The sequence below is a fragment of the Cervus canadensis genome, chromosome 29 (assembly GCF_019320065.1).
Source record: "Cervus canadensis isolate Bull #8, Minnesota chromosome 29, ASM1932006v1, whole genome shotgun sequence".
Lineage (NCBI taxonomy): Eukaryota > Metazoa > Chordata > Mammalia > Artiodactyla > Cervidae > Cervus > Cervus canadensis.
In genome coordinates this window covers 26,967,002-26,994,840 of record NC_057414.1, presented here as the reverse complement: position 1 = coordinate 26,994,840, position 27,839 = coordinate 26,967,002, and the positions used below count along the sequence as shown (strand labels likewise).

At 40.8% G+C, this 27,839-nt stretch overlaps 1 protein-coding gene across 2 annotated transcripts; it reads right to left on the bottom strand.

The window, feature by feature from the left end:
* Positions 1-44: 44 nt before the first annotated feature.
* Positions 45-20,913, bottom strand: STT3A (STT3 oligosaccharyltransferase complex catalytic subunit A). 2 transcript variants are annotated; one of them, XM_043451606.1, is made up of 18 exons: positions 20,724-20,913; positions 18,528-18,660; positions 17,705-17,765; positions 15,235-15,356; positions 14,710-14,855; positions 13,114-13,204; positions 11,829-11,935; positions 11,002-11,166; positions 9,594-9,774; positions 8,640-8,795; positions 7,610-7,701; positions 6,785-6,940; positions 6,343-6,531; positions 5,223-5,339; positions 5,003-5,105; positions 2,023-2,211; positions 1,095-1,210; positions 45-149 (listed from the first exon to the last, which is right to left on the bottom strand). In XM_043451606.1, exons 2-18 carry the CDS (start codon positions 18,613-18,615, stop codon positions 111-113), a joined length of 2,118 nt encoding a protein of 705 aa, XP_043307541.1. In that variant the 5' UTR covers positions 18,616-18,660; positions 20,724-20,913; the 3' UTR covers positions 45-110. The 2 variants fall into 2 exon arrangements, with proteins under 2 accessions (XP_043307541.1, XP_043307542.1); XM_043451607.1 differs by having other exon boundaries at positions 20,642-20,759.
* Positions 20,914-27,839: the final 6,926 nt, after the last annotated feature.

Below are 27,839 nucleotides of genomic sequence, written 5' to 3'. Positions count from 1 at the left end.
TTCTAATCTCATCACGCTCTGTTCTTATAAACTGCATATTTTTAAAACTGTCTTCAGCGCCCTAAATGGGACGCACTCAGTGCGAAGCAGATCAGAACCAGACGTAACATTTATGTTCTTGACAAGCCTCGGTTATCCAGGTCCTTCACCTGCAACACAAAGGTATCAGTTTAACGTTTACAATCAGGTCAGCATGGGAGAGCTTCTCTACTGAGTTGGGTTCACCCAGACAGGAAGGGGTTACACTGGATTCTGCTCCCTGGTTTGGCTCTGATGTGAGACTAGCTACTCTGCTGAGCTTCTCAGGGTACCTTGTAAGGAGCTGTGTAAATGATCTGTCCTCCAAATATAGCAAAGGTTCTCAACCTTTTCTTATGTAAGAGATATAACACACTTCTATGTGACTCTGAGGGCTGAAGAATTGATGCTTTTGAACTGTGGTGTTGGAGAAGACTCTTGAGAGTCCTTGGGATGCAAGGAGATCCAACTAGTCCATCCTAAACGAGATCAGTCCTGACTGTTCATTGGAGGGACTGATACTGAAGCTGAAACTCCAATACTTTGGCCACCTGATGCCAAGAGCTGACTCATTTGAAAATACCCGGATGCTGGGGAAGATTGAGGGTGGGAGGAGAAGGGGACGACAGAGGATGAGGTGGTTGGATGGCATCACCGACTCAATGGACATGAGTCTGGGTAGACTCCAGGAGTTGGTGATGGACAGGGAGGCCTGGCGTGCTGTGGTCCATGGACACGATTGAGCGACTGAACTGAACTGATGTGACTCCTATGCCATAAATTCTTCAGTGGGAGAGAAGAAAACATAGTTCGAACAAACACACACTCTCCTACTACCTCCCCCATCCCCCAAGCCTGATACTCACTAAAACAGATCAAGCCTAACCCCAGCTGGGAAAATATCACTGCAACCACTGCCAGAATGACAGCAGACTGGGGTGTCTACTAAGAACAATCTAAAATAAAAGAAAAATTCCAAGCAGGCTGTTTTTCAGACACAGAAATATCCCTATGTTACAAATACGTGGCCTATTTTTAAGCACTACAGCTGCTTTCACAGTGTAACACCTGCTCACCTTGTATATCCTGACCAACCAATGTTCTGTGGTGTATGCTTCTTCTAGGACATCAAGCTCAAAGTCTTTATTCCCAATCTCAGCATTCCGGACACGGTCATAGCCTAGCGGACGCTCTAGAAAGGGAGAAAAAAAGACGACAAATTTCTTTCTACAGTGCTCATTTCCTAAGGAAACAATAAGTCCATGTGGTAAATCATACCACTGGAATGTTACTCCCTAGCATGCAGTTTGTGTAGAGTAGGGCCTACAAAAAAGGACATCAGTCAGGAAGGGCAAATTGAGTGCTATCCTAACTCACATCTTCCTCAAGATGGTGCTTGGCGGAGTCCACAGAGGTTATCTCTTCTAAGAGACAGAGGCCTGACCTCTAAGCACCTCTACTCCTGAGGACTACCACCCAGGACCTCTGGGACACACTAGTAACCCTTCCATGGGACAGAGAACTTGCCAGATGTCACAAGCCTGCATCCACTTCAAAAACAGTCCCAAATGCAGAACCAAGACACTGTGAGTCAGAAGGAAAGACTTAACCTAAGCACATTCCTTTCAATTTATCTGAAGAAATGTAAAGTCCTTTATCATACTCTATTCCCGTTCATAATCCTTTCTCCAGTATAACACCTTTTACTGAGAGGTAATAAAAAGTAATGAACAAAAGCACAGACTTTTCTAGAGCCAGACTGCCAGAGTTTAACCTAACTCAGCACTAGTTATAGGACCTTGTGCAGTTAAGGAACCTATTTGTACCTCAATTTCATCACATATAAAATGGGAATAATATTAAACCTTTTGGACTGCTGTAAGGATTACATGAATTAGTAGAAATAAAGCATTCAGAGCAGTGCCTGGAATATAAAAAATCTCCTGTATGTGTTAGCTACTACTCTTCTTACTGCTGCTATTAAGGCTCTCAGGAATCGCTTACTGGCTTCTGTGTAAACCTGTCCAAACCGGTAGTAACACATCTTGTACATTAGGCAGTTGAGCAGCACTGGCGAGCCCTCACGGTCCACACGGAACTCCCCAGTTGGAGTATAATAATCGTGCTCCTTGATGTGTTTCCCGGTGTCTGTGCTGCCTCCAATCCGGACCATCCACAGAAATTTGTTGATGTCTAGAAAAAGAAAAAACTGCTTTATCACCAAGGTAGCTACAGCTAAATCACATAATGAAAATTCACTATTTCTAATACTTTCCTAGTGGCATACAGTACCATTTAACTCTAAAGTTATAAAAATAAGAAAGCTACTAATGAGCGTTGTGATGAGGGTGAAAGAGGAGTGAAAAAGCTGGTTTAAAACTCAGCATTCAAAAAACTAAGATCATGGCATCTGGTCCCATCACTTCATGGCAAATAGATGGGAAAAAAGTAGAAGCAGTGACAGATTTTATTCTCCTAAGCTCCAAAATCACTGTTCATGGTGACTGCAGCCATGAAATTAAAAGATGCTTGCTCCTTGGAAAGCTATGACAAACCTAGATAGTGTATTAAAAAGCAGAGACATCACTTTGCTGACAAAGGTTTGGATAGTCAAAGCTACGGTTTTTCCAATAGTCATGTAAGGATGTTAAGAGTTGTACCACAAAGAAGGCTAAGTGTTGAAGAATTGAAGCTTTTGAATTGGGATGCTAGAGAAGACTTGAGAGTCCCTTGGACAGTATGGAGATCAAACCGGTCCATCCTAAAGGAAATCAGGAATGACTGCTGCTGAAGCTGAAACTCCAATACTTTGGCCACCTAATGTGAAGAGCTGACTCACTGGAAAAGACCATGATGCCGGGAAACATTAAGAGCAGGAGGAGAAGGGGGCGAAAGAGGATGAGATGGTTGGATAGTGTCACCAACTTACTGGACATGAGTTTGAGCAAACTCCAGAAGACAGTGAAGGACAAGGGAAGCCTGGCGTGCCCTACAGTCAATGGGGTCACAAAGACTCGGACACCACTGAGCGACTGAGCATGCAGGCAGGCCAATCAGAACTACAATGAGGCATCACCACACACCTGCTAGAATGACTCTCATCAAAAAGACAACAGTCATGCTGGTGAAGATGCTAAATAAAGGGAATCCTTGTGCACTGCTGGTCATAATGTAAATTGGTACAGACACTATAGGAGTCAGTAGGTAGGTTCCTCAAAAAATTCAAAATAGAACCACCATGTGATCCAGAAATCCCATTTCTTGGGATATACCCAGAAGAAATGAAATCACTATTCCCAAGAGAAATCAGTATTCACTGCAGTATTACTCAAAATAACCAAGATATGGAAATAACCTCAATCTATCAACAGATGACCTAATAAGAAAATGTGGTAGACAGATATATATATGTCTCATGGAATACTAAAGATTCCAGGGAACCATCTATTTCTACCATCTATGTGTGTACATTCACATATATAAAAATACATATGCATACAAACACATAAGCACACAAACATACATACACAAAAAACTTTCTGTACTATTTGCATATATTATTATCATCAATAAGAAAAACACCTAGAGTCACACACAACCAAACAGTGCTGAAGCAATTGTTTGTGAAAGTGCAAGTCCACAGGAACACATCCCTGCTATAGTCATTCCTCCTCTGCCTGTACAAGACACACATAGAAACTAGTCTTACTACTTTATACTGACACTTGATACATTCTATGCAGGTGAATCTGTTAAGTCTGTCCATATCAGAAGCCAGATATAATCTAAAATTTGAACATCTCTAAGAAACAACCATACAGTCAAAGAAAATTAAGACAGAAATTAGAGGTAATTATTAACTGCAGGAAAACAAGTTATTCTAGATAAGAATGTTTAACCACGGTGTAAAGGTTGACTCAGCAGTACATAGTACTTATTTAGTCAAGATTTTGAAAACGCTTTATCTGAATTTAACCAAAAACTGATCATTAACTCTACTGAGAAGATGCAAGATGGAAAGGGGGAGAGGGAAATACAGAGAACTAAATTCTTTATCTAATATAAGAAGTTGATAAAGGGTATCTAAAATGATCGATCCGTGAGTAGAATATACATATTATTTAGAAATATGAATATAAGTACTAGAAGAAATAACTGAAGGAATAATTTTCCTGGGAACTGATATTATAAGGTGGTTTAGAAACAGAGGACTACCATTTTTATTATAAACTTTCAGAAGTGTTTAACCTTTTAAAGTTGAAACAGGTATTGCTTTAAGTTTTTCAAGCTTTTTTTGAGGCAGAGAACTGTATTTGGATGATTCTTCTAACCCTGGGATTTGCTAATAATTATAGGGAACATGGTTAACATATGCCATATATATATGTATATATACACACACACAAACACACACATATATATATGAGAAACATTTTAAGTTGGGAGATGACTCTGGCTTAACCCCACTAAAAAATGCTAATTCTTAAGCTCATTCTCAGAGGCCTTATGTTCTTTATTGTTCACTGCTTGTGGAACTATTCCCAGGTCTTCAGACAATTATAGCATGCCACACTTACATGGGGCTTCCCTGGAGGCTCATGGTAAAGAATATGCCTGCAATGCAGGGGACCCGGTTCAATCCCTGGATTGGGAAGATCCCCTGGAAGAGGAAATGGCTACCCACTCCAGTATTCTTGCCTGGAGAATCCCACGGACAGAGGAGCATGGCAGGCTACAGTCCATAGGGTCACAGGGAGCCGGCCACGACCGAAGTGACTAACACTTTCACTTTTCATACTTGCATGAGAATTCTTTACATCTACTTCCTACTTGTTTGAAACAAAAATCAAAATAACCAAACCTCAAGTTGCAAGTATGTATCAACTAAGAAAATATGTTGATAATATTAGCAAAAGGATAGAAAAGTAGGCGATTCATCTAGTTTTCTTAACCTTGTAGCTAGAAATATAATCAAATTCATTACCATCTGAAGAATACCCAGTGAGGCCTCCAAAAATGACCAGCACGTAGCTGACATCAAGCTCCCTCATGATCTCATAGGCTTTTTCTTCTGTGGATGCCATTGCCTGGAAAAACACATGCACATTTCTCAGAGCAAAATTCCAGGCCATATGATCCCTCACGGAGAAGTATTTCCCATGAGACCCTGTGCATCAAACACTCAAATGACCCCTTCACCTTACCTGCCCTACTCGAGATATATGGGTATTATTCCATGTGTTATTATCCACTAAAATCGTCCGATTAGCCATAGCTGTGATCTGGTAGCCATAATCCCACCATGACATGACCTTCGCATCCTGAAAAGAATGAGAAATTGACATTACAAGTGTCTTACCAACTCCAAAAATCAAATACTAGGAATGGAACAGCATTTGACAGGAATTAACATACAGCTAATTAATTTCTTTACAGAATCAGTTCAGTTCAGTTCAGCCACTCAGTTGTGTCCGACTCTTTGCAGAATAACATATGCCTAACAAGAAAATAAATCTTGGCACCTGGTCCTACCTTTGTATACCATAATGAAATCTCAATGCAAATCATACAATCCAACATTGCCAATACTTTTATTCCAGATCATCTTATAAAAATAAACATAATGGCGTGGGAGCTATAGGGGGCTGTGTAATATTTCCAAATAAACAACTTGGTGTCATCAGAGAAATGACCATAAGAAATGATCATAAACAATATCACAAAAATCAGCTCCTATAAAGAAAGGAGGTAGGAGGTGGGAGGGGATAAATCACAGGATATGACGAATAAAGAAAAAGAAATTCTTATAAGAATCTAACTCACAATTGGAAAAAAAAAAAAGAATCTAACTCACAATTGCCAATCTCAGTAGCTACTGGAAAGGAAATGACTTCAGATGCTCCAAAGGTATAAACCAAAATATTAAAAGTGGTTATCATTAGGTGATCCTTTATAGAAAATTTGTCTTTGTCTTTTACTTCTATTTTCTGATTTTTCTACAATAAACATGCATTACTTACTGTCAACCTTTCTCTTTTATAATTGGAATGGCCTACCTCACAATATCACCATGCAGTCAATACAAGTGTCCAAGCAGAGTGCAGATAACCTGAACCAGGAAGGGCTGCTACAGAAGACATCCTGACTTGAATTGAGGTTGACCTTTAAGGCCCATTCAACACCAGGTTCTATAGTTCCAATTTCTCCAAGCTTTCTACCATCTAAAAGCTATTTGATTCACTATAATAGCAAATGTCTTTCCCTTCCTCCTACCCCCAATCCCACACCTCCCACCCCACAATCCCACACCTCCCAAATTTTCACCTCTGGAGTATTGTGACGAAGCCAATAGTACGCTTCTCGAAAATCATCAAAAATGATCCTACTGCCATCTCCACCACGAGCAGACAGCACAATGGAGGGAGAAGAGTAGGCCTCACTGGTCACCCAGGTCGAATGAAAGGTGTAGGTGATGAGAAAGAAAGCCATGACCAGTATCATGCCACTTGCCACCTAGACAAGGAAGAAGAATTGTGTTGTAAACCAAATTAAATTTACATAGCACAGAACAGCTTCTTACACACAGTCAATGATTTAGAAAAAATGAACCAAAATAAGTCAGAGGCTATATGAATTAATTCTGATCTCCAGTGACAGTGCTCTACTTTACTCCCCCTCAAAAAAAACCCCACAGATGCTTGTACATGCACGTGCACACACACACAACACACACAGTTCCCCCAGCCTGTTCTGTGTTGCTTCTCACTTCATTCTTAATAGGGTAAGTAGAATCCTGCTGTTTCTTGCTCTTCTTGTCTGGTCGACTTATGTCCAAATTCTTCATGTAAGTGGACAGCACCTGAGAGACTCCAATGCCAGAAAGAATGCACATAACAGGTGCCAACACCAGCATCAGACGCACCTAAAAAAACAGGAAGCAAGATCACAATCGGATCAGTGTTTTACAAATTACAGATTTCAACCTATTAGTAGATGATGACATCTGTTTAGGCGTTTTCAACAAACATGGTCTGTCAATGGAACAGAACAAAACAGGAGAGAAAATACTTGACACACCTATAGTATAAGTTATGTGTTTTTTTTAAGTTTTTTTTTTTCCCAGTTCTTCATGTATGTATGTATGTACATCCTGAGTAATGATAGGCTATAAAAAGTATTTCTTAATTGTGGTTTGGAATAAAAAAAGTCTGAGAAGCACTGTCTTAACTGCAATATATAAAATTTCTCCTCTCTTTTAACAACCTGGCACTCAGCACCCAAGCCGTTAAGAAAAAAACACTATCTCCCTTGTTGAGACTGCAGGAAGAGAAGGAAGGAAGCTGCCCAGGGCCTCTCCCTGACACAAGGGTATGAAACCAAGAAAGGTGGGCCTCACAATCAGAAAATGTGAGCACCCAGTACATTCCTGGGAGAGACCAACAACCGCGAGCAGCGTTCCCACTCAGCCCCTCAAGTCCTCAGAGGGAAGCCTCTGCACCGTTGTCACCACTGAGCCCTCCCGGGCCGGGGGAAGAAGAAAAGCCCTGAGGCAAGGACGGAAAGGTTCACCAGGACTGAGGGCATTCCTCACCATCACAGCTGAGAAGTACATGCTGGTCACGCCATACATGATGATGAAAATCCGGGCATCAGACAGGTTGCTAAAGCAGTAATAGAGGCCAACTACAAAAATAAAGGGAAAAAAGAAGTGAAGAGCTGGAAAAACAATCAGACACAGGTAAAGATGGTACTATGGCACTCTAAAATAGCACAAAATCTGAAACCACCTAAATGTCCAACATAAGGGAGGTAGTTAACTATAGCATATTTATAAAACAGAATAAAACACATCAATTAAAATATTGCTGCATAAGTTTATGGACCATTTGCCACCTTCTTTACATACCTCTGTACTTAAAAAATTAACAAATGCTGTATCTTAAACACTAGTTCACTGACATAATCCTAAATAACATAAATTATGATTAAAAAATTTAGAGTCAGGAGAAAAACTCTATCATCTGACTTTTAATCAGTAAACAACTGGATGAATATACATTCCAAGTGTTAACAGGAGCGACAGGTATGTGGTGAGAACTCCTGAAACTTTAATATTTGTCTCTATTTGTATAAAAGACAACTTATTTTCATAGTAAGAAAAAAATATAAAGTTATTTCAATTAAAAAAAAAAAGCTCCCTATCAGTGGTACATTCTTATATCTGAACTGGCCAGAAGGTACGTTAGATGAAGAGGCTTTACAATCAGCTATGCCTACTGTCAAAATTCAATACTATCAAGAAGATAAACAGGAAGGAGTCAGGGATGACGGGTTGGGTACACTAGAAGTACTTTAAAAAAAATCTGAATTAGGGTTGAATTTTATAATACAACTGAACAAAAAACTATGAGACTCTGAGTTTGCCAGTATCTGCAATTGTTCAACTTCTGATTTCCATTCTGCTTCAAATATTAGAAAAATGTGTTTAAGCCATCTTCTGTACCACATAAATACACAGGCAAAAAACGAAAACAATAAAAATATAAGGATGGGGGTATTTTACTTATTTTGAATCAAATGATTCTTACAAAGAAGACCACTTCAGAACAAGGCAGACAGACCTGGGAACATGAAGACAAGAAGCTGTAGGTCAAAATAGTATGAGGACCAGGTCGTAGGCTGATGCTCAGACACAGAGGCAATGATGGGGATGTTGTTCTTAGCGTAAGAAGGATCCAACAGGGAGTAGAAACGCCCCGTCCAGGGAGATATTTTTCCTGGCAGTAAAGAGGCAACAAATATTTCATAATTACTTTTGAAACAAAATAACATCTGATCCTAACTAATCATAACTTTCCATAATAAGATTCTCTGACACAAAGGAGGACTAAGTTTTTGTCTAAATGTCACAAATACCTTGAGAATTTCACTGATTCCTTTCTCTCAAATGTGAGAGTACTTATGTCAGCACAGTCAGCAGAATAAAGCCAGGCTGTAAGTAAACTCAGAGAAGGAGGTGGAAACGCTTCCTGGAAGGGTTAAACTAAATCTGGTCAAACCAAGGCCTATGCTATAAACTAAGTCAAGCCATCCTTCAGTGTTGCTCTGAATTAGACAATACAGAGTCCTGGGCAAAATCAAATCAGACTCTGCGACATCTACGTGAGGAAAATGTGCCATGCTAACCAAACTAAACATAGTTCTGTCATATAGGATTAGATGAAGTCACGTTGTAGGGCAGACAATGTTAGGATTTCTCCCAACCTACCAATATACCATTAGGCAAGAAAAGGACAAAAGAAAAAAAGAGAAAGATAAGCATGGTAAATATAGTTCTGTTACCAAGTGTGAATCTTCTGAGATTAAATACTGATCGAATAAGATCTTCTTTCTATGCTGAATCCAAATACTGGCTGACAAATGGATTGAGTGTGTAATATGGATTTAATATGCATGAAATCAAGAGAAATGGGAGAAAAAGAATGCATTTTCCTGTGGTCAGGAAATAACCCATGTTTTTGGAGTTTATGCTATGTTCATACCCATTTACACTTAATACTAAAAGCCTTTCCTACCTGTCAGCATGAGGAGAGCTCCAATGGTGAGAAGGACAAAGCCCACCAGGGAGATGACACTTCGGAAAAGAACTTCAAATTGCTGTGGATTCAACTTGCTGCGCAGATAATCCACAAAGGCGTGAATCTGGCAGAGACCAAAGACCCCAAAGGCTGCCATGTGCTCCGATGAGAGGACGGGCTGTAGGTGAAAGCAGATGTGTGAGAAAGTCAGGAAAACAATGGGTCCAGCCTTGACCTGAATCATCCAGACCAAGTTCAGACCAAAGAGTCCAGTGAGTTCTGAGGCTACCAAGGAATTAGGGCCAATCAAGGAGAGGGTCTAATTCACCTGCCACATTTCCACAGAATACCTGGAATCCAAAGTGTACCATACTCTATCAATATCACATGTCTGGCCTTTGCTCAGGCTATTTCTTGAGCCTTGTTTGTAATTTTCTCATTTTCCCAAAATTTGCATTCATTGAAATTCCCATCATTCAAGGGCCCAAGCAAATACCATTGCCTCCTACTCTGCCAAGCTGAAATACATCGCTCTCCTCTACATTCCACACACCTTAGATCTCTCCTGTAACTTAAGACAAACGGTTCTCAAACTCCACCAGGCAGCATAGTCATGGTAGAGTGAAGAGGGGGTGTTTAGACACAGACAGCTGAGCCCCACCACCAGAGCTTCTGAAACTCAGTAGATTCAAATCCAGAATTTGCATTTCTAATGAATTCCCTGATGCTGCTGAGCCTGCTGATCCAGGACTACATTTCTAGGACCACTACACCAGAGAGCTGTACGGGTGTCTTTCCCAGCAAGACTTCCTTAAGGACCAGGATCACATCTTTACTTTTTACATTTCCCAGTTATTAGCAAACTGCACATTGTAGGGGATGAGCAAAGAAAATACTTGCTGAGCTGAATAAGGGTTCCACTTTCATAAGAATATTACATGAAAAATCACACATATCACATCATTCCTCTGATTTAATAGCTGTCTCTTAACCCTATGGAGTAATGTGGTTAAAAGGTCTATGTACTGCTTCCTAAAGGACTTAATCACTTGGCCCCAATAAGAAGTTCAGGGGCCATTACTACTGAATGGGATCATTCACATTAAAAAGGACTGAAAAAGATCACTGTGATCACTCACATCAACTCAGTTCTACCAAAATATCCCTGCTTCTCCCCAAACTTAAGCTAAATTAAGAGCAATTAGACTGCATGAACAAATATTAACACACTCAGGAGGCAGACTTTATTGACCAATGATTCTGTTGTTTCAGTTAATACAAGCAGTCCAAGGTCAGACCTGTAAGTTTTAACATCCTCACCAGAATCCAAGATAAGTCAATTTAGTTGGAGATGCTTAGGGAAAAGGTAGAAGAAACTAAAGACCCCACACAGTCTAGGGCTCACCTGGAAACCCACAAAGGAGATCTGCATGGAAAGAATGGTGCCCAGGCAGTAGACAGTACAGTACGCCACGTAGATCCGGTGGGAGAAACGTCCTGTGAGCATCAGCACTAGCACATGAAGAGGGATCAAGTTGATCAAGAACACGTAACCTCCCCAGGAAGAGACCTAGGACAGGATGAGAAAGGACAGCTCCTCTCAGGACTCCTCCTTGTCACCTGTGACCTTTTTAAAGAACATCTACTTATGGTAACCAAAAACTTTATTAACGCCAACTGGTTTAAACATTTTAGGTAACTGACTCCTTTAAACAGGAAAATCAAATTAAACCCATTACTGTAACTCAGTCCTTTGTTCTCTATGGCTCCTATCCTTGAGATCACAAAACGAAAGGCCCCTAACCCTCGGCATTAATCTGGATGTGACCTACTATAAGGTCACATGGAGGATTTGGGGATACATGCGAAATGTGGGCAAGCAGAAACAGTGAAGGGAAGAAGTCTCAGGGTTTATGAAAGATTGAACAGAAAAAATAATATGTTAGGAAAGGAAAAAATTAAGGGAAACATATCAGAAAAGAGAGCTGGCCAACCAACATGTATCCATAAGAAATACAGTATCTGGAGACCTCTAAAAATTAAAAAAAATTTCCTCTATCTTATCATCTGCCTGCCTTGGGTTAGGCTTTGTATGGACACAAGAGACAATAAAGGCTTCTGTCCTCTGCTCCATGGTCTCAAACCCCAAGAGCTACTTCCAATTTACATCAGTTGATCCCAACAGGTATGCAGACATAGAGAGACTCCTGGAAGAAGGAAGTGAAGAGTTACCATGTAGAAGTAAGCAAGGGCACACTTCGCTGCCCAGTAGATGGAACCAGTCTTGACTGCTTTGATCCACATGTAGTAGGTGAGCAGCATGCAAAAGATGGCAATCCCTGCAGAAAGAACACAAAATTCAACAGAAGGCCACACTAGGGTAATAAATACTGATCTGCAACAAACTACCTGCATATCTCAGACCTACAACCCATTAACAGTGTAATTACTCTACATCTCTTTGTCTTAAGTTTCTGGTAAAAAAAAAAAAGAGTCCATAATAGTGTCTACTTCACACACATGCCGTAAAGACGAATTTAACCTCTGCATGTAAACCACCTGCAACAGAATCTAGCACGCAGCAAGCACTCGGTGTTCTGTCATTATCGCTGCTGTTCTTTTCAGACACTGCACTCCCTGCTATTTGAGTCCTAATGATATCCCAAACTATTAAGCACCACCCTGCCTCCACATCTTACCATAAGCTGGTCTTTATGCCCTAACTGCCTCTCTCTTTAATATTTGCCTGATGAAGTTCCAACTTCAGGGCCCAGCTCAAACACAACTACTTCCAAAAAGCCTTCCCTGATCCCCAAATCTGAATCTCTTCTCTCACTGCGTTCCCAAAATACTCTGTTCATTCTTCTCTCATGGCATACAATACTATCTGCTCGTCAGTATTTATTTTTATAGGTCTGCATTAACCTGCATTAATAGATTATGGGCTAAATTATTTTGTTCATTATCTGCCTCTGAAATTCCTTAACTATAAGCCAATACTCTTATTCATTAACTATTTCTGTAATACCTAACACTGTTTTACCAATAACATTCAATAAATACAGAGTGATTTGGAAATAAGTCAATAAAAGTCATTACGGTTTTTTAAGAATATCCATTCCTTTCATCTAAAATAAAGCAAATGATGACAGTGTTAAAACAATAGTATCATTCAACCCTGGAGCTTGGTGGGCTACAGTAATTAAGATCACAAAAGAATCAGACACCACTCAGTGAATAAACAATAACAAAAATCCATCCAACCCTAAAACCTAACTCTACTTTTAGGAATACAGAGATGAGCCAGAGGCCTTATTTAAGGAAAATTACCAGCTACCTTTCTAGAGAAAATGATAGAGAAAGAATATAAACTTAAGAGTCTGAGGTCCCTTCCTGCCCACTTCTAATCTTCTCACCCAGACACCATTTTTGCTATTGCTAAATAGCAGATCTGAACCCAGATTCTACTGCCCTTCACAAAGCTCTGCCAGATAATAAGGTAAACTTTAAGTCTCACCTTCATTATCATAGGAGCCAGCCACAGACCGGGAGATATAGCCAGGAACCACGGCAATCATGGCAGCAGCAAGAAGGCCGGCTCCTGCATCCTGTAAGACAAGAGGGGTAATAGGAAGTCAACACCAATACATCCGGGGAGAGGAGAGGATCCACTAGTCCAATCTGTTTCTATGGGGCCCAGAGAATAGTCCAACACTTTGCAAGGGAGATGTGATGCTAGGAATGCTTGCAGCACAAGAGAGTTACACACTTCACCACCAATTCCCTCCCTGCCATGTTACTAAGTCTGAAACTGAGTACACATGCACTAAGAACAGACAAATCATGAAATCAGTGAGATGCTGCCCCAGAATGGGCAGCTGGGTTGGAGTACCCCCAGATTTGAGTCCCCCCCAACAATATCTGCACACCACAGGAACTCCAGTCACATACCTAAAAGCTATGCAAGCATGGACAAAAGAAGACATAAGTATTTGAGCTAAAAAGTCAACAAACAGAGGTGATAATCTGCAGTGGACTAAAGATGCCAGCTTAGATAACAGAGCTGGAATATTCCAAGTCAATCTGTGATCTTGGGAAAGAGGAAAAACAAAATATAACCCACACACCAAAAGAGGAAAGACCTGACTGTTGATAAGAGTCAAATCTGGAACAGGGCAGCAAGGAGAAGGATGAAAGAGCTTTCAAACTAAACTCAAGTTTCCCAAGCCCTCCAACTGGTTTAGCACCTCTCAGGTATATCCCTGACACCACAGCCACAAAGAATAACATCCCAGGGGCCAGGGTCAGCAAGGCAGAAACCTGGGGAAGGCAAGACCATATCACAGACTCTAATTATAAGAGGCAAGTGGTTTCAGAATTTTTAAATAAATGTTTTTTAAAAAATCAACAAATAATTGTTAAGCTAAGTGTCCATTTCCAATAGGAAGAACTAACTGTTTTTGAACATATCTTGTAGCTATTTTTTCTCTCCCTTAGATTGCAAGGGATACTAGATTCAAAATCTACATCTCACTTTAAATATTTTTTTTCCAGGACTTCCTTGGTAGCCTGGTGGATAAGAATCCACCTGCCAATGCAGCGGACACAGGTTAGATCCCTGGTCCAGGAACATTCACAGGCTGCAGGGCAAGTAAGCCTGTGCGCTGCCATCATAGAGCCTGTGTTCTAGGGCAGTCGAGCCGCAACTACTGAAGTCCATGTGCCTAGAGCCCAGGCTCTGCATTAAGAGATGCCACCACAAACGAGCAGCCCCCTCTCGCTATCTGCACAAAGCAACGAAGACCCAGTGCAGCCAAAAATAAAGACAGCAAAAAAAAAAAAAAAGGCAGTCCTGTGATGAATAAACTAACACAAAAACTCTTTTTCCATATACAGCAAACATTCCCTTATATGTACAAACAGTTGTTAATGATAAGACACCACATACTCTAGGGAGGAACTGGGATGAAACTAGCAATTTGGCTCATTGAAAGCTGTCTTTAGCCCCTAGCTCCCTGCCCTTCTTAAGCTCTCAGTCCCCCACCCTTTAGCATCTACTAGAGACGTTCAACAACATCCATTCCCAAGTCTCCTGTCACCCCAAATCCTTCACCTTGAGCTCTTTGGTAAGGTGGTACGTGACGATGGTGGTGAAGGAAGAGAAGAGAGGGGCCAGGAACACACAGACATTCCGAATGTCGATGGTGATGTGGAAAAAATGGAGGACATGGTAGATTGCAGCAGAGGTGATCATTAAGCCTGCAACAGGAAGAAGAAAGGTCAATAGGTTATCCTCCTAAGACAAAGAACTTAAGGGAAAGAGAAAGGGAAAATCCAAGTTATCAATAAGGTGATAACACGGGGCTCAACAACCCACCAGAAATATTAACAAAGCAGCTGCTGGAGGCCTATAAATTTCCATCCTGTAGATTCAATCAGAAGTCCAAAATTTATGAAAAGCTACCCATCCCCACTCTCTCATATACATTCTCCCTTCTATATAGGATCTACTTTTAGGAATCTGTAATCAGAATGAAATTACAAGTGTCACTAAACAAAGATACTAGAAATAAAACACTGTTCCATAATATACAAATAAGTTACTGCTGTGAGGAAAAAAAAATCCTGTTCCCCTCACCTGGGTAAATTGTTCCTCCAATGATTCGTCCCAAAGGGTACCAGGCCCGGTCATCAAACCAGTTATGGAATTTATAAAATCCCTCCTCAGCCAGGAACCGGGTGGTGCGATAATTAAAGTACCTGTAGCAAGACAGGGAAGAACTGTGTCTGCTCCTCCCCAAACCCAAGTATTTACCCCAATGTGCAGTGAATTTGGCTCCTCAGGTTACACCACTGAGGAACTTATCATTACTCCAATCAAAGTCAGTTTGGTACCCAAAAGTATTTGAAGCAGGAAAATCACTTCACATTACCACAAGCCTCCTCATTTGCAGCTCCATGTTTGTCTCAGTTAACGCACTGCTTCTCTCATAAGGAAATGCAACTGGAGGCTAAGACACTTCACCAGGCTGGCACGTAGTAGGCATCAGCCCCAGTCAGAAGATTCAAGCACTCAAAAGACAGGACAGCTGAGATGTGGGCACCAATAGATTTGACTCTTTTCAAGTGACAGCAACACACAAAAGAACATTTCCATAACACATGCGAGGACACATGGGTAACTTCAAGTGAGGAGCATCTCTAAAGATGTGGGTGTAACACCAGACGCAGGATGAACATTTTTTAGTCTACTTCATAACACAAACCTCTTAATGAGTATTTAAATTTGTAATAAGATCTACTCATGTTGTTATTTAAAATAGTTCTGAAGAAAAAAATAAATAAATAAAATAGTTCTGAATGCCACCTACATGGTAGCATAAAAATTACATAAAAAGTATTTGATACAAAATGCTTAGAGTTATACACAGAAAGACACAGTTCTTTACGCTCAAGCTATGAAGCCCCTTAAATTTCTCATTTAAAAAGAAGTAAAAAAGAAAGACAAATAACATACAATGTATATATATAAAATTTATCATATATATAATTTATTTATATATATTACATATATATTAACAAATTTATTACATATAATAAATATATATATAAACAAATAAGTAAAGTGAAAAGAACTGTTTAATGACTAAAGATGATCATGACTAACCATCTTTCCCGCCCACCCCTCTAACCCTATTTCCTCCTTGGTCAGTCAAATTTTAGCAGCTGAAGTGAGTAAAGTAGCAGATGGCATAAATCTCTATCCTTCCATTTATTCTGATGAGTGATATTTTGTTAACTGTCAGGGAGACAGAAAGGATGGGGGTAGCAGGCAGTCACCAGTGTCAGAATCATGTCCTTCACCTAACAGTAGGAGAGGCAGAGAGACAGAGGAAGTGCAAGATAGTGGGAAAAGGTCAGGCCTGGGGTCACACTCTGGGCATCAGTTTCCTGCTCTGCAAAAGGAAGTGTCAAATCACACGATCTGTATCATCCCTTCTGTCTCTATGACTACAGAGCAGATACTCTTGCTTTCCCTGACCATCTCAACTCAATGTTCACTCATCTAGAGGGTGTGAGAAAAAGCCCTAACATACTGGTGATCAAGAACCAAAAGAATATAAGTTATCTCATTCCTGAGGGAAAAAAATTGATAATTGTATGCCTCCAAAGTGCTTTCAAATATCTACACAAAACAATATGATAAACTTGCAAACACATGTGGGTATTAAACTTGAATCAATTGTTCCATAAACCTAATATTCTATTTTTATGATCTCAATGATGCATCAAGAATCTATGATTCTGGCTCTCTAAATTTTAAACGAAGCCTTAACTTTCAGTAATACAAGTTACTCCAGTGTCTAGAAACAGAGACAAACCTCAATTCAAATCTTGGCTCCTCCATTTACTATATATGTAACATTCACTATACCTGTAACATTTACCATATATGTAACACTTACTATACATGTGACCTTGAATGGCATCTGCCAGCCTCAGTTAATTTGTAAAAAGGGGACACTAATACCTCCATCTCATAGGGTTACTGTGAGGATTTATAGATAATCTGTACAACAGCTCTTGGAACAGAATGAAGCTCAGTAAATGTCTTTCACCTATGCCTCTTTTTAGCTAATAAAATCCTTAATCAAACTCACAACTTTAAATTTTGCTCAATGTCTTAGAACTTAACTTACAGACCCAACTTACACCATACAAATTGTTAAACAGAAAAAAAGTCATCATGGATCTCAAGTTCACGACCTCTGATTTTTCTCTTGAACCTCACACACACACACCAGGCCCAGTTCCCTTTCCCTTAGGCTGTACCATTAACTGTTGACCCAGCTGAGAAGTCAGACTTCTCTCAGCTTAGCCAGGTCTTAAGCAATAGGGAGGCACACCAGCAAGGCCTCTCTCATTTTTTATAAGTTTGAGAGACTCACGTGGTCTCAAATTCCACTGGAAATGTTTCAAAAAGGGGACCATTGTAGAAATGCATAGAAAGTACATCCCCATCACCAAGAGTTCCCTGGAATTTGAATCTGAAACCCATTAACCTGAATGCTTCTTGAAGGAAATACAGACCAAGCAAAGGTACTCACGGGTCAAATTCATGGATGACACTTTCAAATCTCAAGACAGCAAAGAGACGAGTGGAGAACGCTGCATAAAACAGAGAATTAATATTTTAATGGCAATATACCATGAAAAACAATAGTAGATAGTAATGTTGCACAGCCAATAGTATTATCCAGCACAGAAGTCACAGGAAATACAAAATAATGACTGAATAAAATATTTATCCATCCCTCCCACACACAAGAAACAAGGAAGTTCATTTTCCCATGACAATAATACCCACATTTCCACTCAAGTAGGACACATTTAACTACTTATTATCAAGGCCTATAACAACACATTCACCTACTAGTGTTGCACCTAATATACATAGTTATCTTCTACATACGTTGACCTCCCCTTCCCACAACCTTACCTTTGGAGTGAACTAAGAGATAAGGGAATCTAGACTACTTCTGACTCATGAAGAGCAAGAAAAACCTAAGAAAACAGAATAAGTGCTGGAAAGACTTTCAGAAATACTGAGGCAGGCAACTACAGAAGACAAATATCTTTTACAAAATTCAGTATCCCAGGGTCTCTGGTACCACTTTCAGTTCTAAGAAAAACCAAAATTAACACAGCACACTTCCCATTCTTTCCCAGATGATCACTAGTCCAAACTTCTACAATCCTTGTTTCTTTTGATTTCACAAAATTCTACTGGTTGAGAACAGTAAAAAAAAGAACACATTACAATCTGCTGGGAAAAAAGCAAAGCATTTAAGAAAGCCATTACTAATTTTTTTTTCCAAAATTTTCTCCCTTCCATATCCTGAAGAAAGAGAGGTCCATATGCACACTCACATAACACAGCAGCCATCGACAGAATGAGAAGCTTCAGAAGTGTGTCCTGCTTCTCATAGGACAACCGCAAAAATCCCAGCTTGGTCATCTTCACATCAATGGGCGGCAACAGATGACAGTCAAATAGCTAAAACTGGAAAGCCAAGACCATGAGATATTAAACACCTTCGATTTAGCTAATTCACTTTCATATTTTACGGTGGGAGAGAACCACAGAGAGAGGAAGAAGTGAACACACAGGAGAGGGTCAGGACTAAGACCCAAGCTGAGCCTGAATTACGACCAACAGACAAGGAAGTCGGCCTGTCAGAGCTGTCAGTCAAGGATGAAAAGGAATGATGAGACTCTATCACCATCATTCTGTTTCTCAGTCTTTGCAGCCACCAAGGAGCAGAACTGGCAATCGTGTAGCACGACAGGAGTAAAGGAGAAACACATGGAAAACGAGAGAGGCAAAGACAGGCAAAGAGAGAAAACAGCAAAGACTGAAAACAGAGAAAAGAATGATTAAATGGAGAAACACAGCATTCAAGAAAAGGCAGGAATGTATGAAAGAAAGCAGGGAATGAGCACAGAAGTGAAAGAAGAAGGCTGAGAAACAGAAGTCATGACTGAATCGGCACTGTTTACAGCCCTGAATTTCAGCTCCAAACTTTCTGGCTATAAGCTTCTTTCTGTTCCAAATCCCAGTGGGGTTGCAGGGTCAACTAGAGCGCATGACTAATCACTGATACAAGTAGTCATGCACTCAGGAGGGGAGTGAGAGGCACACAGGTAGATCACTGCACTTCCCATCTCTTATATCACACTTTAACTACTGCTCAAATCTACACCCACTTCCCATCAGCTGTCTCAAAGCATCCTGTAACTGACATTGCTGATTTAAGCCATTGATCGAGAGACAGCTCATAGAACCAGATAACAATCTGGAGGGTAAAGAAAATAAAATTTTCCTACTAAGGCCAAAAAAAAAAAAAAGATTGGGCTGTGTGTGGTGAGGGAGGTATTAGATTAAAATAAAATGTTGAAGGAAGGAAGTAGTCTCCAGACCATTCAGAAAGGTGATCACTTGATGGACAATATTTTATCAGCACTCAGTAGGAGCTTAGCTATTTCTGTTTAAAACAGCACTGCCTTCTTAAATCATAAGCTGGTCAAGGGCTAAGTGATAAAGAATATGCAACACTAAAGACTGAGGAAAAAAACTAATAAAAGGAACCTGGATCCTTCCAGATCTTTTTCCAACTATTACTAGAGGAAAGGAGGGAAAAAAATAACACTGGACTAGGTGGAGGGCATGAAGAATCATACATTCCTAGCTCCAACAGTAAGGACTCAAGCATCTTCTTCCATAATTAACTGTCCCAGAGGAGCAGTTGTACATTTATTTTTAATTACAGTCCCAACGGAAAACCATACCGTGCGATCAAAAATAAACAGCTAACTCTAGGAAGTCCATAACCCAGTTACATCCCTCAAGACTGAACTTGTTTTCTCCAACGCCTGAAACAGGAAGACTTACCACTACTGAGCTGATAGGAGCCACATGCCTAGAAGACTAAGCGGATGAAATGAGAGCACTAGAACCTTTCCTTGAAAACTGAGTAAAGAAGCTGGTAATTTACACCAGGATCTCAAGGGAGTTTCCATACTGTGCTCACTGGTCGTGTTCGCACATCGCTTAACGGCAAAGACACTTTTCTTAAAACACTGGGCATCTGTCCTCCACTTCAACTGTGCCTGCAAAGTGCGGCGTCTTGTCTCACCCTGGTTCTAGTTCCCAATTGCCCACACACTTTCTCACGCCTGTCCCTCCCTCCCCCACTTCTGCCCACTACAGCAGGTCCCTCCCTCCGTCTCCCATCTTCCCAGAACTCAACACCTCCGGCACCACCGAGCGTGGGGCACCCCACCACCTAAGGATCCTAAGCGCCACCCCCTCCAGGACTAGTCGGTGCCAGAGCCCCATCTTTCCCACGCCCACCTGGCCTAAGTGCAGGACCCATCCCAGACCCTCACATCCTTCCATTCCCCCCACACCACGTCCCACGCCCCCTCCTCTGCAAGGCCCCAGACTCTGCCTGCGCCCACGGCCGCCGCCATTAAAGCCGCACCTCCTGCGCTTCGCTCAGTCCCACCAACGCCTTGGACTGCACCTGCCGCTAATCCTCAAGTTACATCCCAAGGCCTTCTCACCTGACCGGCGTTCCTCTGGAATCCGCTCGCCTCCCTCTGCCATCTGTTCAACAGTGCACCCAACCCTGGCAGCGCCGGGTCCGCCTCCCGGACTGCTCCCCATTGGCTAGTTCAGGTACAATCTGACCCTTGAAGAGAGCGATAGGGTTCTGGAGCTGTCTGTCAGACTTGGAGGCGTGAACGCAGCCGCGCTCCTACGTTTTAACTGGACAATACAGATATCACTTAGTAGCTGGAAGGCGGGACTTCGTCCAACTGCCCAGCCGTGATAGGCCGGCTCTTGAGAGCCAGCGCGCGGAAAGAACACGCTCGGAGCAGTTTGGTTGAGGGCCGAGCAGTGACGTGTCGGTCTGCGGACCGCGAAGGAGTCGCGGGCGGAAAGGGCGGTGCGTTTAGCCCAGTCACGTGACAAGAAGGGGTAACGACGCAAAGGCACAGGCCGAAACTACAGATCCCCCAAAGCTGAACTGAGATCATCCGATTCCGTTTCAGAGAGTCTTGTTTTTTTAAAGGTAGAAATTGACGTTACTTAATATAAGGTTAAAGGAGAGGTGAGAAGAATTTTTTTGTTTGTTTGTTTTACTAATTCTCAATGAAAACTCAGGCGCTTCACAATCCAGACTGTTACATCTTGTACAGGATCTTGTCTGACAGTTCGCTGGAGAATCATTTGACCTTGCTCTGGTAAACTGCGATGGACGAGAGACCTGCAAATACCACGAGGCATTTCTCTTAAGCCCCTGATTCGTGAATGGGCATACCTAGGCTAAGGGGGTCGTGGGGTTTCGGTGGAAGAGTCTACGCGCGGGCTGCGTCCCCCAGGAAGGCAGAGGCGGTCCTCCCAAGTTATAGACAGGCTTCTTCCCGGAACCAGCTTGCAGCCTGGCGGTGCTCTGCTATCCCTTTGTAAGTTACCTGCCAGTGAAAACTGTCCTAACTGGCCTCTCTTACGCCTCATACCCAAAGAAACGTTGCTGAGGGCAGGGAAAGGGGCGAAGTTTCAGCAACCAGTTCCATCACCTCTCAGACACGCACTTCCTCTCCCTAGAGACCTCAGTGAACAAGAACCACACAGAAGAAAATGGGAGCATCTGGCAACTGTTTAAATCTAGTGCCAGTGTACTCAGTTCTCTTTGGCGGTTACAGTATATGAATGCAACAGACCAAACTTACCGAAAGCATATTAAATTACTGATTAAAAAAATAATTAAAAAAAATAAATTAGTGCTTCAACACCACGTGTATTTTTTTCAAAATTCACATGGCCAGGTTCACCCCAGGACGTCATGTTCCAATAGATCTGCTTTTTCGTTTTGTCTTTATAATGTAGTAAATGTAATTTTATTAACAAGGAAACTGAAGCTGAACCTGAAGGAAATGCAGAACTTCAAGTAAATGCTTCTTCAAAATGAGGTTTTTTTTTAATGAATTAAAATTAGAAATTCCTCTAAATGAGAAAACATACTGTTTCAAGAACATTAAGATATTGAGATTCTCAATTTTTTAAAATTACTGAACCTGTTTCTTAAAGGAAATATGTTTAAGTTTCCAGGTGGTAAAATTAAGTCAGTTTTTTTTAGAAGTCAAAATATACAACTAAAGAATGAAGTTCAAAATCTAAGTCAAAGGATTTTCATGGTGGTCCAGTGGCTAAGTCTCCACGTTCCCAATGTAAGGGCCTGTGGTTGAATACCTGGTCAGGAAAATAGATCACAGGCTGTAACTAAGAGTTCCAGTGCTGTAAGTAAAGATTCTGAAAGCCGCAACTAAGAAATGGCCCGGTCAAATACTTTTTTAAAAAAATCTAAGCCTATTTTTAGGATGATTCTTTAATATCATTTGATGGGGAAAGGCTGAACTACAAGTAAAACTCAGGATGGCAAAGTTTGGGGGAAAGTATAGTTATTATAGACCCAGAGATTATTCATGAACATTCAGCATATCAGTTAACCCTTCTCCCTCCTGACTTATTGCACCAGAAGTTTTGAGTTGGTTGTTTCAGAAAAATGTTTTACAATCCCATCATTGTTTAGAATAATGCTATTTTTTAGCTTACTTTGTGAGAGTTGACTTAAATTGAAGAAAGTAGGGAAAACCACTAGACCATTCAGTTATGACCTAAATCAAATCATTACAGTTATACAGTCAAAGTGACAAATAGGATCAAGGGATTAGATCTGATAGAGTGCCTGAAGAACCATGGATGAAGGTTTGTGATATTGTACAGGAGGTAATGATCAAGACCATCCCTAAGAAAAAGAAATGCAAAAAGGCAAAATGGTTGTCTGAGGAGGCCTTACAAATAGCTGTGAAAAGAAGAGAAGCAAAAAGCAAAGGAGAAAAGGAAAGATATTCCCATTTGAATGCAGAGTTCCAAAGAACAGCCAGGAGAGATAAGAAAGCCTTCCTCAGTGATTAGTGCAAAGAAATAAAAGAAAACAATAGGATGGGAAAAACTAGAGATCTCTTCAAGAAAATTAGAGATACAAAGGGAACACTTCATGCAAAGAAGGGCACAATAAAGGACAGAAATGGTATAGACCTAAAAGAAGCAGAAGATATTAAGAAGAGGTGGCAATACACAGAAGAACTATACAAAAAAGATCTTCATGACCCAGATAACTGCAATGGTGTGATCACTCACCTAGAGCCAGACATACTAGAAGCTAAGTCAAGTGGGCCTTAGGAAGCATCACTAGGAACAAAGCTAGTGGAAGTGATGGAATTCCAGATGAGCTATTTCAAATCCTAAAAGATGATGCTGTGAAAGTGCTGCACTCAATATGCCAGCAAATTTGGAAAACTCAGCAGTGGCCACAGGACTGGAAAAGGTAAGTCTACATTCCAATCCCAAAGAAAGGCAGTGCCAAAGACTGTTCAAACTACCACACAATTGCACTCATCTCACACGCTAGCAAAGTAATGCTCAAAATTCTCCAAGCCAGGCTTTACCAGTATGTGAACTGTGAACTTCCAGATGTTCAAGCTGGATTTAGAAAAGGCAGAGGAACCTGAGATCAAACTACCAATATCCACTGGATCATCAAAAAAGCAAGAGAGTTCCAGAAAAACATCTTCTGCTTTATTGACTATATCAAAGCCTTTGACTGTGTGGATCACAACAAACTGTGAAAGAGTCTTCAAGAGATGGGAATACCAGACCACCTGACCTGCCTCTTGAGAAATCTGTATGCAGGTCAGGAAGCAACAGTTAGAACTGGACATGGAACAACAGACTGGTTCCAAATTGGGAAAGGAGTACATCAAGGCTGTATTTTGTCACCCTGTTTATTATTATGTGCAGAGTACATCATGAGAGAAACTGGGCAGGATGAAGCACAAGCTGGAATCAAGATTGCCGGGAGAAATATCAGTAACCTCAGATATGCAGATGACAGCACCCTTATGGCAGAAAGCAAAGAACTAAAGAGCCTCTTGATGAAAGTGAAAGAGGAGAGTGAGCAAGTTGGCTTAAAACTCAACATTCAGAAAACAAAGATCATGGCATCTGGTCCCATCACTTCATGGCAAATAGATCGGGAAACAGTGAGAGACTTTATTTTTGGGGGCTCCAAAATCACTGCAGATGGTGATTGCAGCCATGAAATTAAAAGATGCTTGCTCCATAGAAGAAAAGTTATGACCAACCTAGACAGAATATTAAAAAGTAGAGACATTACTTTGCCAACAAAGGTCCGTCTAGTCAAAGCTATGATTTTTCTAGTAGTCATATATGGATGTGAGAGTTGGACCATAAAGAAAAGCTGAGTGCTGAAGAATTGATGCTTTTGAACTGTGGTGTTGGTGAAGAGTTGAGAGTCCCTTGGACTGCAAGGAGATCCAACTAGTCAATCCTAAAGGAAATCAGTCCTGAATATTCATTGGAAGGACTGATGCTGAAGCTGAAATTCCAATACTTTGGCCACCTGATGGGAAGAATGGACTCATTGGAAAAGACCCTGATGCTGGGCAAGATTGAAGGCAGGAGGAGAAGGGGACGACACAGGATGAGATGGTTGAATGGCATCACCGATTCAATGCACATGAGTTTGAGCAAGCTCTGAGAGTTGGTGATGGACAGGGAAGCCTGGCATGCTGCAGTCCATGGGGTCACAAAGAGTCAGACACGACTGAGGGACTGTACCGACTGAACTGACTGTGGGAGTTGTCATTCCTCCGGAGCTTTTGGTCTTTCCTGAAGTGTCTACTTACCTCTTTTATGTTACTGATAAAAATAAGCACGTCTTCATCTAATCAGGAACAGACCAATGTAATGTATCTGATTTCTTCTTGAAGACGTTCTCCCCAGAACCCACCCTTCCAGGTTTCACCGTAGCCACATTACCAAGATTTCTTCTCAGCACACTCTGATTTCAGTTTCACTTTGTTTTGGGGAGCCTTTGTTTTGATTAGTCATCTATTTCTTGGATTTTTTTCCCTTCGGTAGATTCTTCAAGTAACTTTTTCAGAAAAGTTGAATGGAAAGCAAACAATGCCTTTATTTTGTCCTTGATAATATCGTTAGTTTTAGAGTTATAAGAACACAATAGGGACTAACCAATCCTATACACATACAAGCACACATAAAAGCATACTTTCAGGGCATTACAATTTTATCTTCCATTACTCAAGAGTTGTTCTTGAGAAGTCTAATACCAATCTGAGTCACAGTCTCATGGAAGTAACCTATTTTTCTGACATTTTCCCTTAGAGATCCCATCTGGTTTTTGTTTTTTCCTTTCATTGCTTTTCACTTGGCAGTGGAAGGCATCTTATATGGAAACTACAGGGACTCCCCTGGTGGTGCAGTGGATAGGACTCCACCTGCCAATGTAGGGAACATGGGTTCAACCCCTGGTCTGGGAAGATTCCACATGCCCTGGGCAACTAAAGCTCTAGGGCCCTCAAATCACAACTAATGAGCCCTGTGCCACAACTACTGAAGCCTGTGCTCCTCAACAAGAGAAGCCACTGCGATGGGAAGCCCAAGCACCACAACAAAGAGTAGCCCCCACTCACCACAACTAGAGAAAGTCCATGCAGCAACAAAGACTCAGCACCACCAAAAAAAATCATTAAAAAAAAAAAAACCTGTAGATGAAACTATCTATATGAAAACTCCTATTGTAGACCCAGCACCACCAAAAAAATAAATTAAAAAAAAAAAAGTCCAGAAACATTTACTGATTTTATTGCCTCCATGCTTCTCATTTTTTGAAACAAATGTTGGATTTGATTCTTGGACATCTCCATGATTGTTAACTTTTTCCATGTCTTAATCTTTTTGGTCTTTGTACTGAGAAATTTCCTCAAGCTTACGTTGTGGTTCTCTAATTTAGCCTCCTCAGCATCACTTTTATAAGCCATCTCATTTTACTTCCACATTTTTTTAATTTCCAAGAACCTTCCTATTCTGTCCCCTTTTCATAACAATCTGTTCTTACTTATGGATGCAATAGTTTACCAAGTTCCTGTGGAAATAGTTACTCAAATTTAACTTTTATTTTTAGCATTACTTAAAATTTCCTCCAGGGACTTCCCTGGTGGTCCAGTGGTGAAGAAACCACCTCACAATGCAGGGGATGGGAGTTCGATCCCTGGTTGCAATCTAAGATCCCACATGCTGTGGGACAACTAAGACCACAGCAAAAGATCCCGCATGACGCAACAAAAACCCAGTGTAGTCTTATAAAAATACATTTAAAAAAAAATTCCAGGTCCAAGTGGTGTTCCTGTGCCTCTTAGGAAAGTCCTCAGATGATGCTGATGTTAACCCCTGGTTAAGAACTACATACTTATCTAAATGATCAATGGTCACTACTTGTCTCATAGGTCTGAAGGTGCAACAAAACATTTAAACTTGAAATCAGAGAATGAGTCTGAGGATGGGAGGCGGAACACATGGGAGAAACTCTTATCTTACCCAAAGCTTCTCTGAATTCCAATGTTTCATCCAGCTTTGAGGCCTATGGGAAATAGTAGGTATTTGAACACATAATTCTTAAGAAATTGATCATTTCTCAGTCTCCTACACAGTACTGTTAGATCCAAGAGGACAGCAATCATCTTTCTGGCTTACCCTTGAGTCCTTAGTGCCTTGCAAAGACTGACAGGGAAGGTGCTCAGATGATCATTACATGAGAAATGTTATCCTTTAAGGTGGTTCACAAACCCCTAACCATTAGTCACCCTCTTCTGAGTTTATCCCAGTTTGTCACTTCTATTAAATTTTATTTTGGTCCCTTACTATGTTCAGAGCAACGAACAAGTCAGTGCATACATATGTCCATTTAAAAGCTTCCAGCAGAATTGAACATACTCAGGTCTAAAGCTTTTACTTTTTAGAGTTGCTATAATGGACAACTTGGCTCTAGATAGGATAAAAGGGTCATGCTTGGAACAACACATACCTGTTCCTAAAGACAGTTTTGTGCATGTGATTGCTTAGATCCTCCTGGCTGCATGACTGAAAGTCAGGCTCTCATTTTCGTCTGTAGTGACCTGCTCTCCCTTATTTTCAGTTCTTATTAGTCTACTTTAAGCTGCCATTGTGAATTTGGCAAAAACAGCCTGCTCTCCCTTTGATCCCAATTTCCTAACCATTGCCCTCACTGCCTGTGTGTTAGTGAAAAGGCAAGAGAAATTTACACTGCTTCTGTACACCTCATGAGATTAGGCTTATCTACAACAGACATTTGCTAACCTAGCTTTTAGCTTTTGTACACGCCTGGCCTCTCAGTCACACTAATAAAACTTTACAGATCCCTCACTTCCAGTAACTTAAATCATTTTCTATAGCCAGGCATAGTGCTGGATAATATCACTTACCTTTATCTACTCAATTTCCCTCATCCGTCTAAGAACCAGCTTAACAGACACAATTACAAATTTCAGACAGCAAAAATGTGGCCATTTTAAATTTCATTTTAAAAACTACAACAATCTTAAATAAGGCAACTGCCCATCAGTTGCAAACTGATGAAATACACACTATTTTAAAACCTTCTGTATTCAAACTTGGTTCACATCTCCTGGCAACGATTTTTAAATCCTTATTTTTGTCTTAGTAAAGGTTTCTGTTAACCAATTGTCTATTCTCTTCCCTCATGAGAATGT

Bases quoted from the DNA above. Each gene is read 5' to 3' on its own strand.
- STT3A (XM_043451606.1), bottom strand. From the start codon at position 18,615: ATGACCAAGCTGGGATTTTTGCGGTTGTCCTATGAGAAGCAGGACACA. The intron at 14,856-15,234 runs GTGAGGGGAACA...TTCCTGTTGCAG, and splicing joins TGGAGGAACAATTTACCCAG to GCTTAATGATCACCTCTGCT. The intron at 6,532-6,784 runs GTGAGAAGCAAC...TTCCTTGTCTAG, and splicing joins CTTACCCTATTAAGAATGAA to GTGGCAAGTGGCATGATACT.